The following is a 12,483-nucleotide window of genomic DNA, read 5'->3' as shown; positions in this document are numbered from 1 at the left end:
TAACTCTCTGACATCTTAGCCTGTGCAGATGCTACCCCCTGAGGTGTTGAGCCTCTGAGGACATCACCTGCTGCACAGCACAGTTTGACAAGCATCTTGTCCTTCAGCCTGGGACTGTGCAGCAGCAGAGGTAGGCTCCTCATAGGCACATCTCACAGTGTTTTCCAGTCAGTGGCACAGACGAATCTACATGCAGGGCGAGGAGGTTTATCTCTACTTCTCACTTCAGGTTCAAGGCTTTAGTCACATGGGCTGGTGTGGTCTCTCAGGCCAAAGGATGTGTCCCGTTACACTCTTCCAGCAGAGCGTGAAAAGTAAGTTCTGATAGGCTCGATGTGCAATGTGCCAAGTAATTCTTGTCCTTCTCTTCTTTAAGGCTGAGGTTTCTTCGGGAGCATCCAGGTCCTTGCCATCAAAAACATCAAAACGGCGATCCAAGAATTCACTGGAAGGTACTGCAAAGCTGCTTGTGCCTGTAGCTGGGATGGAGGCTGGCCTTTGTGTCTGGCCAGGGGGTAGTAGAAGGATCCTTGAGGAGCACAGCACTGCCACACTCCGGGGAGAGGGGTAGACGCTGAAACTGGAGATTGTGGCTTCTGCACATATCCATAGAGGGGTGTGTATATACTTGCAAGCTCGTGCCGCCCAGGGCAGGAGAACCTATTGAAATCTGATGGGTGCGTTGAACTTCCTTTCAGAATTACTTGTCAGCCATCTTGGTCTCCTTGGCTCTTCTGCTCTGGTAGAAAGAGTTTAACCCTGTTGCCGATCAGACACAGAGAGCCCCCAGGCAGATGCTGTTGCACTTAAAGAAAGAATCTTGTTGAGAAATGGCCTCACAGGCCTGGACTGGGATTTGCTTAGCAGACAGGACAGGAGAGCTTGGGGATCCTGGGGCAGCCGCTAGTGTAGGAGGCTTACGAACTTCACTGAAGTACGAAGTGGCTTTGGCTGAGCAATAGTAGTTTTGGAAGAATTACCCTCTTTCTAGACAGTGACGTCATAACTGGCAGGAGTATGGTGGTTGGGGTTTTTCACTCAGCAGTGACGCCTCGCCTAGTTTGTCATGTTGTGGTGACATTTTATGCTAAAAAGCCTTTTCCTATGTGTGTCGTCTGTGGGAGAAGCCCTCAGAGGCAGTTGCCGGCATAAGGGCAAGGGTGATGTTAGGCCTTAGCCACAGGGCTCCATGGACAGACAGCTCCTTCATCCCTTCCCAGTGCTTCAAAGCTTTCCAGATGTTCCAGGTAAATGTGGGGACGTATTTTCCCACGGTGGTAACTTTTTGATGGCTTTGGTGCACCTACGTCAGTGGCCTGTGGTGGTGGTCATTGGCACACACTCCTTGTTAGGATGTCTGCAGTGTTTAAATGTTAAATGTTCTCTTCTGGTGTCTTAGTTCTTTTTCCCTTGGCTTGGTTTCTGACTTTCTGAGCGCTTAGTACTTTAGCTACTTGAAGTTCTTGGAAATGTGTCTAGAGGTTTGAGACATGAAGATTGGTTTTATCAGACATTTTTACTATTTAGTCTTTTAAATAAATTCCTCATTGTAACTGACAGTGTAGCTGGCGCTCTGGATTTAGGATTTAGGATTAGGATTTAGGATGGCATCCTGGTGAACTGCCCTTCCCTGGTCTCTGGGACACACGTCTTCTCTTACTACCTGCCTTCTGCTGTTGCTCTTTTAAAAGTTTTATTAAATTGTACTATTTTGATTTGTTTATCTTTACAAGTTAAAAAAAATTGTTTTGAGATGAAGTCTTACTATATAGCCCTGGCTGGCCTTGAACTCAGAGATTCCTCTGCCTCTGCCTCCCGACTGCTGGGATTAAAGGTGTGCACCACCATGCCTGGGGTGTTTTATTTTGTTTTTTTCTTCAGTTAAATTTCTTTCAGATTAATGAATTTAAATCACTCTATCACTTATGCTTACCCTGTGGCCAGGAAGTAGGTAGACTAACTCATCATGACTTGTGTTAGCTGTGTTTTCATAGTTTGGGAAGTCCTGCCTGTGTGTGTGGTGTGCTGGAGAGTCTTTCACTTGAGGCAATTGGTGATACCTTGTATTGTTTTAATTTTATTTTTGGGAGCCATGTTTTCCTCCTCATCCTGCTTTTTCTTGGTGGTTTTGTTTGAGACAGGGTCTTGCTATGTATCCAACCTCAAACACTTTGTAGCCCAGCAGGCTGCCTCAGCCTCCTGAGAGCGAGCATACAAGTGTGCATTCTACACTCTCTCTTCTAATACTTGTTCCTTTGTCAATGCTTAGTGACACTGTCTCTCTTATCCTTTTCCTCACCCTACTCTCTGTCTCCTCCCTTCTATGATCCTCAGGAGAATTTGCCATCAGGGACTTGCAAGAATTCTGACTGTGAGCTTCACTGAGCTGGCAGCAGCTTGGTTGATTTTTAGCTGCCAGCCTCACTAGCCAGGCACTGACTCACCAGAGGCCCTTCCCTCAGCAAGGCTGGCACCACACCAGACATTCTGCCTTTCTTGAGTGGGTCATCATTTGAGCAAATGTCCTGACTCAAAGGTGCCCAGGACACAGGGCTTGGGTGTTTGGTTTACAAGGTGAGCCTTGTATCTACTACAAAGAACAAGGGATTCAGGAATGAATAAACTAGGCTCTTCTGGAATCACTTAGGAGACAAATGCGAATATGACACTTTTACTTATTCAGAAATAGTTCAATATATATATGTGTGTGTGTGTATACATACATATATCTGCATATATTCATATATCTATATATTCATGACTTACTGAATTCATCTTAGTTCCTTTGCTTGGTAACTGCAGCATTTGTAAGTTTAACACTTATTTCTATTGTGCAATTTCATGTCAGGAAGAAGGGCCTCTAGAGCCAGTGAACATAGCTTTTCCCCTGAAAAAGAACATAACGCTTCCTACCATAAAGCTAAGAAGGACCATAGCATGAAGCAGCTTGGTAAGATCACTCGAGCAGTAGTGAAGCTGGGGAGGGCGTGTCTGTGCGGGGAACTAGTTAGTGTCTGGTCCTTTGTTCTGAGTGATTTCTGACCATAGAGGGTGGCCACTCAGTGCCTATTCCTGTTTGATATCAGGCCTCATCTCCAGACTGTTTCCCCGGGTTGAAGTAGATGGGGAAGGACTCTGGGCTCTGCCAGCTGCCACAGTGAGCTGCCACATCCAGCTTCATGTCAGCCATGGACTGAAGTTGCCCATTTGAACCTTCCCTTCTTTCCTGGGCAGAATCTAAAGTATAAAGAGCCTGTTGGAATGCAAACCTGTGTAAGGGAAGGAAGATGAACCCAAGAGAAGCAGGCTCCGGGAGCCAGGGCATCAGCTCAGAGCTGCCTGGGGAGAAAAAGGCCTTTTAGCAGGCTCCGAGGAGAGGCTGTGAACTGCTTCAGGCTGTGGGCGTGCGTGAGTGCATGCGTGCGTGCATGGCAGAAGCCCAGCAGTAGACTAGAGTGGAAAGAGGGACAGTGGTTGGAGCAGGGCCCTGAGAAACTGTCCTCTTGACTGTAGGGGCTGCAGGCGTGTGGAGAAGGCGTTGGTGGATTTTATACAGGGTAAAGATAAGATTTGGCTCTGGAGGGTGGGAGTGGAGGCTGGAAAACATTGAGAGTTTGTAGCATTTAGAGATGGTGGTGCGTGATGAAGTAATGGCGGCTCAGCCCCAGAGCCATGGTGGGAGCAGGTAGGAGTCAGGGATTCGGCAGTGCAGATAGGTGATGGATTGGAGGCCACTAGTTAGAGAAGAAAGGTCTCAAAGGGAAGACCCGTCTGGGAGATGGGGCACAGGTACTGGTTGGTGGGTTAGATGGCAGCAATCAAGTTTGCGGTGTCTGAAGTGGAGGTGCACATGTGTGCGTGCACAGACTGTGAGTCAGTTAGAGCGTGTCACAGAAACAGTTAGAGGGAGTCATAGAAACAGGAGGAGACTACAGATGAGTGTTCTTAGTCTGCAGTGATGGCCACAGTGCGGCTTTAGATGATTCTGAGCCCAGATGCAGGGAGGAGCAGAGGAAAGGTTGGAGAGGGTATCCTGAATGCCAAAGGAAGGACACTGGAGAGGACACTGTCTCCTAAGGGTGCCTGGGCCAGCTGAGAGTGAGCACTGGACCCGGCAGTCTCTTGGTGACCTTGGTAGTAGGCCCTGTAAATCCCACTAAAGCAGCCCAAATACAAACGCCTCTCAGCATTTTAATCTACTATTAACTGTTTTATGTCAGGAAGGAAAGAGGATAATATTTCAGCTAAGATTTTAGACTCCATAGTGTCGGGACTAACTGACGAACCAGATCAGAAAGCGGCAGCTTCAGAAATAGGTAAGAGAAATGCACCCTTCAGTTTGACTCCTCTGGTTTCAATACAAAACAGTTCCAAGTCGGTAGTGCTGTTAAGAGAGACCATCCTTCAGTCTAAATTCTTTATGATTTTGATACAAATATTTACGTGTCAGTGTAGCCATGGATTATTTTTATCCTAAGCACTTTAATTCTCATCATAGTTTCCTCCTATGTACAGAAGGATCAGATATGACTTACCTTCCAGTTTGATTTAATTTGCTAAGTTACATGGAAATTTTAATAGGCAGGCATGAAGTAAATCTTTAAGCGCCCCCCTCTCCATTTTTCTCTTCTTTTGAGACAGCATCTCATTCTGTATTCCAGGATGGTCTCAAACTCATAGTGATCTTCCTATCTTAGATGCTGGGATTACAGATGTGTGTCACACTTAGCTACATGCCTTTCTGTATATTACATGTGCATGCTAATACACGTATTTGACAGGCATGATGTATGTGCATAACATGTAAGGTGTAAGTCGAGACATTTTGTTCATCTTTTTGTTTTGTTTTGGTTTTTTTGAGACAGGGTTTCTTTATGTAGCCCTGGCTTTCCTGGAATTCCCTTTTATAGACCAGGCTGGCCTCAGACTCAGAGATCCACCTACCTCTACCTCCTGAGTGCCACCACCACCCTGCTCTTGCCCATTTTGATGCTGAAGTTCAATGGGATAATTGAACTCTATGATGGCTCCATAGAGTTACAGTTTATACCCCACCGGCTCTACTTTGTTTCATTTACAATTCTCTACTATTAAGGCTTTAACAGGTGGGTCAGTGAGCTGGCTCAGCAAGTAAAGATGCCTTCAGCCATTCCTGGCAACCCGAGTTTGATCCCTGTAACCGACATGGTAGAAGGAGAGAACTGACCCCCACAGGTCATCCTTTGACCTCCACATGTGTGCTGTGGCCCACACAGATACACATATGCACACACCACACTCTAAATGTATAAATTCTTTGGGACCTTAAAGACATGTCTGCAGGCATCGTGACAGTCATTACAGTTAAAGCTGGAGAGGAACAGAAGTGTGCAAGATCACACTCACTGCCAGGCACTCTAGTTTCCTGTACTTCTAAAGCACATTGTTTAGAACTAGAATCTTTAGAAACAGAATCCTTGAATTGCACTCAAGGAAAAACATGACACCAATTTTGATTTTAGGAGAAGATAACATTTTTCTGGATTTAACCTGCCATATACCTACCAGATTTTGTACAGTTTGTTTTTCTTTTGTGGGTATTGTCTGTATATGTGCACATGTGTGCATTTGGGGGGCAGAGGTCTACATCTGAGTATCTCCTGCTGCCTTTTCCCTCTTTTTTGATTTATTTTTATTTTTGTGTGCATTAGTGTTTTGCCTGCGTGTGTGTCTGTGTGAGGGTGTTGGATCCCCTGGAACTGGAGTCACAGACAACTGTGAGCTGCTATATGGGTGCTGGGAATTGAACCCCAGTCCTCTGGGAGAGCAGCCAGTGCCCTTAACTGTTGAGCCAGCTCTCCAGCCCCTTTATTTCTTGTTTTTGAAACAGGGTCTTCATTTCTTTCAGACTGGTTAGCCAGGAGGCTCCTGGTATTGGCCTGTCTCCACATCCCTGGTGCTGGGATTATGGGAATGTGCACCCTCCCTGACTTTTTATGTAGGTTGTAGGTATCCAGGCTCAGGCTTGCATACTGTGCAGCAAACAGTACAATTCTGAAAACATAGAATGATGGCTGGCTTATCTGTGCGTGGGGTCCTCCTGGAAATCACATCTTTAAGAGAGATGTTTGGACCATTCTGTTCCCTTATTGGTGAGAAGATGCAATGGGAAAGTCATCTGTGGCTTCTCCAGGCTGCTAGTCTTGGTTGGTCAGATGCAAGACTCTGACCTGGGGTAGTCAGTGTTCTTACTGACACTGTAACCCCATATTGTAATAATGTCTATTTTGTAAAGAGCTTTTCCCATCTGTCATGCGAAGGTGAGAGAGCCGGGAGGGCGTCTCTGCCTGTTGAGCTGTGACTCCTCACCCAAGACCAGTGGATGACCCCCACCTCTTCTGCTTGTCCCTCCCTGGCCTGGAGCAAGCAGTCAGGTGATTCCCTGAGCTATGTTCTTGAGCCTTGGTGTTCCTCATTGCTTTGGGTCTGGAGAAAGCTGCTCTCAGAGTAAGATGTAATCTATTTAAGACTGACAGCTCGGCGGGACCGTTGATTTAAAATAAATCGAAACCATTCTTAGGCTTATATTGAACAGTTTATGAATCTTCATCTACAGGTGTGAAATCATAAGCTCTGTCCTTAAGAAGTGCAAACTGTACGGCTGAGATTTCAGTAACCCCGAGTGAAACCTGATGCCCCTGCTCGGGTGGCGTTTTACTCCTATACTGCCCCCTAGTGGGGTGATCAGGATGTGGCTCCTATGCTGCCCGTGGGTGGTAGGGTTGATACTGTGGATTTAGATAGCAGTGGTCAGCAGCAGAGCCCTGGTGTGGAAGTGCCCCAGGCATCTCTTCCCCAACCTGTCTGCCATCGAGTCCTGCTGCTACACAAGCCAGGAACTAGCTCTGTGCCACCTGCCTGGTTGCCATCACGGTCACTAGCGTTGTCTCCCAGCACAGTTGTTTTGGAATTGAGAATTTACCAGCAGCTGTGGATTCTCCAGTGCCCTGCATGAATATGATTTCCAGATCCAATGTCCCGATGTCAGCTGAAGGGTCCTTTCCCTGTGACAGACTTTTATTCCTAGTTCCTCAGAGAGGAACCTAGCCCAGACTGGCTGGGGACTCAAGATCCTTCTGCTTCTGCCTACAGGAGCTGGAATGGCAGGTGCGCCAACATGCTTGCCTGTGTTTTCAAAGAAAGCCGCCGTCTGCTGGCTGGCCGGTCCTTGAACATGACAGTTCGGCTGTGGCTTGCCAGAAGGGAGTGGATGGGTTTTGTTGCCATTTCGCTTCTTCAGGTGTGTTGAGCTCACCAGGAGTCTGCCCACGAGCACCTGCCTCCTGCGTGCTTGCTGTAGTGTGAGCTTGCACCACGTGTGCTGGTCTCTCTAGTCACACATTTTCTGGTTTTTCTGGCACATTAAGCCGTGGCTTATTTTGCTCACTTTACCACTCATTTTGTTTCATTGCTGTTATCAAAAATACAGCAAAGTACAGCAGTGCAGCCCACCCAGTGCCCAGTGAAGTTTAAACTCTTTATGCTTGCTTTACCGTAGCTGTGGACTTTTAGGAACGATTACAGTGTACACCTTCATAATTTTCTGTAAACACTTCAGGATGTAGCTCCCAAATCCAGCACGACAAAATAGACATTCTCTGACATAACAACTTTGGACAGATTTATTTTCTGATTATCATTTAAAATCCAGGCTGTGTTCTAATTTTTAAAAAATTATTTTCTACTGTTTGAAAATGTGGTTATGCAATCAGAGCTAACAGCAGCCTTGCATTGCTAGGCAACAGCCATGCAAAACCACTAACACAACATGGGAGTAGTAAAGAGGGTTAAGAACACCGGAAGAGTGGGGCTGAGTCCGCAGGACTGGCGGGGAGAACTGACTCCAGAAGGTCGTCTCTGACCGCCACGCGCTTGCCCACACCCATGGGTTACGTCTCTATCACTCACCCAAATAATAAATCAATTTAAAACCATAAAGAGGGCCAGTGGACGCTGAGCATAGTGGTGACTGCGTGTAATCCCATCACTTGCTGGGGGAGGCAGGAAGATCTGGAGTTCAAGGCAACCTTGGCTGCATGTTGAATTCGGGGCAGTGTGGGCTACATCAAGTAAACTTGTGTCTTAAAAACAAAGCAAAATAACCTCACTCCAAAAACAGTAAAAGCAAACAAACAAAACCCAGCAAAACAAAACCAGTGGACCCTTGAGAAGGGTAAGATTCTAAAGTGTCTGAGCTGAGAGGTAGGATGCTGGCCTAGAACATACCAGGCGAGGCCGGGCTTAGATCCCTCTACCACCCCCAAAATCAATAAACTAAAGGCAGGCAGACAGACAGAACAGAGCCCTGGTGCTGTGGGCTTCCTACAGACAGACAGACAGACAGTGGTGTATTTGCACTTTTCACTGTGATGCTGGGTTTTATAGACCAGAAATGCTGGCACTTACCAGGGCAGTGAGGCAGCTTGGCCTGAGTGGGGCTGGTGCAGTTGGCAGTCTGCAGCCGCCGAGCTTGCTAGGTCTTAGAATCTCATGCTCACTCTTTGGCTGTGCTCTATGAAACGTGTGAAGTTCTTGGTCACATCATTCAGACTATTAGGGTAGTATTTTTGTTGTTGTTGTTTGTTTGTTTGTTTGTTTGTTTGTTTTCGAGACAGGGTTTTTCTATAACTTTGAAGCCTATCCTGGAACTAGCTCATGTAGACCAGGCTGGCCAGATTGAATGGTTTTAAGAAGTTACACAGTTGGGTTTTAGGAAGTAGACTGTTTTCAGGGGCCCTTGAGTTGATGGGTCAGTTTCAGAGTTGCGCCCGCTGCCATGCACAGTCTGCTTTCTGAGCCCCTCTCTCACGCTTTTGTTTTTAATATGGGAAGTATTTACCCCACACTATGAACTTTTTCCATTTTTAAGACTTGAACATTAGTGATCAACTGACAGTACTTGGGACTCTTTAATGTGTCGAGGGATGTGTACCACACCACATTTTCTCATTCTTTCCTGATATGCTGGCTGCATGAAGCTTGGCTCTCAGGCCTGGCTGGTGGGAGCCAGTATAAGTGGTTCTAGGATGGGGAGGTAGGGCCAGTCTGCTTGGGTGGGGCGTTCCTGATCCCAGCTGACCTGAGGTCCAGGCCACGCTCACATTCCAGAGCCTCATGTTCTCAGAAGCCACCCCTGTCATCCTTGGCATGTGGCAGGCACGAAAACACAGATGTGCAGGTCCTGGGTAGGCCGTTAGTCTCTCTAGCCCTGCAGGGCGCAGTCTCGTGCCCAGCTTTGAACTCTTTATGTCAGGATCTCAGAAGCCAATACTAACTGAACTAGTATTTCAGATGATAACTCAGCTAGTCTGTGGCGGGAGAGCGTTGAGCCAGAGCCAGCAGTAAAACAGAAAGGTAAGAATGACCCCTTCACAGCTCTTGGTGGGAGGAGACTAAGTGGCATAAAAGAAGCATAGAGGAAGCTGCCAGGCGCTGGTGTCCTTTCAGGGTATGGCCCAGGCTGAATATACCCGGATGTGGCAAGGGAGGTGCGCCTGTCTTCCCTATAAAACAAGGTCATTGCTTGGTAGCACAAGCAGGACTCTCATGGGCCTAGTGTGAAGTGGTGGCATTTGTGACACCGACGGTGTCATGAATGATCTCTAAAACAGGTTCCAGGGCTCCTGGTCAGAGCTCTGCAGGCCACTCCTGTTCAGAGGACTTTAGACCCAAAACTGTGGCTGCTGCCTGGTCCTCTTCTGTGGTTCCTGCAGAGGACTGCAGGGGAATAGCCCTTGGTTTGTTCCTAAAGCCTGGGGGCCTCCAACAGGCTGGGCTTGTGCTGGGACTGCCATGGTGGGGGACAATGGTTGCCCTAGGTTAATTGCAGAATATTTGTCCGAGAGCAAATATATGTCAGGACCAAGGCAGGAAATGTATGGGAGAGAGCAGGGCCACAGGGGCCACCTGTCCTGGCATTGGTACAGGAACTGAGGTGAGGCTGCGAACATGGGGGGAAACAACTGCACAGGAGGTGATGGAAGGAGAGGGAGGGGAGAGCCTGAGGTGACCTGGGAAACAGGAGACCCTACCAGCCTTCCTGACAGGAAGTGCTGAGTTGACTGGCCTGGTGTAGCAGAAGTATGCAAAGCAAGATATGGGCCTAGGAGAGGAGAGGACATAGCTAGGTTCTTCCCAGCTTCAGGTGGCTTTGTTAGGGAGGTTAGGCTTTGGTGTAGAGTGGTGGGAGACAGTGATATTTATGGGGATTTCAAAGGCCCTATGTTGATTTAGGCTTGGAGAGTGGGGCAGAGGTGAGCAGAGCACAGCGCAGCCTGCAGGAGGCCCTGGGTCTGTGGGCACCTGAGGACCTGAGGGTTCATGTGCCTGCTCTGGGAGTCCCGCTTGCCTGTTGCTTGCTGTTCTGGATCCCCACTGCTGTTTCATACTGTCCTTCTGTCTGGAGTCCCTACTGTCTAATCCCTGACCATTTCCCACTCTGTGTTGTGACATTGGGGTCTCCTGGGGCCACAGAGAAAAGATCCTAGGTCATCTCCTCTTCTGTGGCCCCAAGATCTCTTGTCTCCCTAAGACTACTTTGTCCAGGAACTCTGCTGTAGCGCTCATGTTCAGGTCAGATTCCAGGGGCCACCACCCCGTGCCTACACGTGGGTCCTCACCTTGTGCCTTTGAGGACAGGACTGCTCTTGTGTGGAGAAGGGCACATGTGAATGTGTATTGCTTTCCCCAGCCAAGGTGCCTCAGCCCTCACCGTGTGGACCTTGTGTAAACGTGTTCCTGGATGTGACACAAGGATTATGTGACTTCAGTTCTGTTGTCTGGTGGTGCTGGGATTGGCACCCAGGGATGTATAGTTGTTTGGCAAGCTCTGCCACCCTCCACATCTCCAGCCCACAGCTTTGGTTTGAGTCAACCCCGAGGGACCCTAGACTTAATGGGCTGTGTTTGTGCCCAGAGCGCAACACTTGAAGAGAAAGGACCCTGGGTGAAGGTGCAGTCTAGGCTGCAGAAAGCTGGTCGAGTTAGTTCTTTAGGGTGGGCTGGCCTGCTGGTCCTGCTGGCCCCGAGCTGTCACGGCAGCTTGTTTCTCGTGGCTTTGTGACCTCAGGATCTGTGTCACTTAGCTCTGTGGCATAGTTTCTTCACAGTCCCGTTCTTTCTTTCCCATCTGGTTTTTCTTTTGGTTTTTTGAGACACGGTTTCTCTGTGTAGCCTTGGCTGTCCTGGAACTCACTCTGTAGACCAGGCTGGTGCTGAACTCAGAGATCCACCTGCCTCTGCCTCCTGAGAGCTGGAATTAAAGGCACGCGCCACCACTGCCCAGCCACAGTCTTGTTTAATGTGCAGTGTTGTGGTTCTTCTGACCACAGCAGCCTGGTGGTGAAAACATGCTAGAGAAGCGCCCAGAGGACCCTGTCCCTCGCAGGTTCCCAGTTATTGGAGGTGTATTTCGTCTGACTGCTCAGTGATTCACTGGGCTGTGCTTCCCGTACACAAAGGCTAATTTTCTGACCCTCTTCTCTTCTAGGCGACTCTCCCAGTGACGCAGGTGAGAGCGGTTCTGATGCATTTGGTATTGTGTGTGTGCAAATGTCAACATTGGCGCTTATTTCTGTGCTTAAAAAATGTACCAGTGAAATACTAAGGAAATATATCATATGAATTTATGTTAATTTATTATGCTTTAAGTTCCAGTCTTGTATTGGGTTATAATTTTTTTTTTGGTTTGTTTTGTTTTTTGTTTGTTTGGTTTTTTGAGACAGGATTTCTCTGTGTATCCTTGGCTGGCCTGGAACTTGCTCTGAAGACCAGGCTGGCCTCAAATTCACAGAGATTCACCTACCTCTGTGTGTTCATGTATTTTAATCTTGAAAAGACCACATTTCAGGGTTCTTTTCAGAGTATAAAGTTTATTTCTGATGTTCAAATTCTAACTTACCTTTACTTTTTTCTAAAGTATAAATTTCTTTTACTTTGAATAATAGAATAAATTCCATTGTCCTAGTAGTTTGGACTTGTAACTTGTGGGCTTAATCTTTTTATTAAAATGAAAAAGCTGTGTTTTAACCAAGTGGTCCTGCATGCTTTTAATCTCAACACTCAGGATGTAGAGGCAGGTAGAGCTCTATGAGTTTAAGGCCACCCTAGTCTATATAGAGAGAACTAGGCCCTTTGGGACTACATGGCAAGACTTTGTCTCATAAACAAAAACAAAACTATTTACTGACTATGAAAAGAATATAGCACCTGCTATAGATAGTTTAGAAATGCAGACCAGGGTAATAAAATGCAAGGTACTTGATGGCTGTGTTGTTTACAACTGAGCCACACATGCTTCTAGGGCCCCCCATGTGTGTGACTTTGATGTCTGTCACTACTCTGTGGTTAATTAGATGTTAGGATGAGTCCAGCATGTGAGTGGACTGTGATTGGCTGAGCGATGGACTATCTGTCTAGGTGTGCTGATTCTTTCCTGGTGTTAAG

At 47.3% G+C, this 12,483-nt stretch overlaps 1 protein-coding gene across 2 annotated transcripts in view; it reads left to right on the top strand.

Annotated features, from left to right (window-relative positions):
- The window catches only part of Traf3ip1 (TRAF3 interacting protein 1), a 38,350-nt gene that overhangs the window by 12,974 nt on the left and 12,893 nt on the right, over positions 1-12,483 (top strand). For both annotated transcript variants that reach the window (XM_038339856.2, XM_038339855.2), the window contains exons 7-8: positions 377-452; positions 11,528-11,548. In XM_038339856.2, the coding sequence (XP_038195784.1) occupies positions 377-452; positions 11,528-11,548 (97 nt within the window). The remainder of the gene's footprint in view (positions 1-376; positions 453-11,527; positions 11,549-12,483) is intronic.

The sequence above is a fragment of the Arvicola amphibius genome, chromosome 8, assembly GCF_903992535.2.
Source record: "Arvicola amphibius chromosome 8, mArvAmp1.2, whole genome shotgun sequence".
NCBI classification, from domain to species: Eukaryota; Metazoa; Chordata; class Mammalia; order Rodentia; family Cricetidae; genus Arvicola; species Arvicola amphibius.
This window is presented reverse-complemented; position numbering and strand designations above follow the sequence as displayed.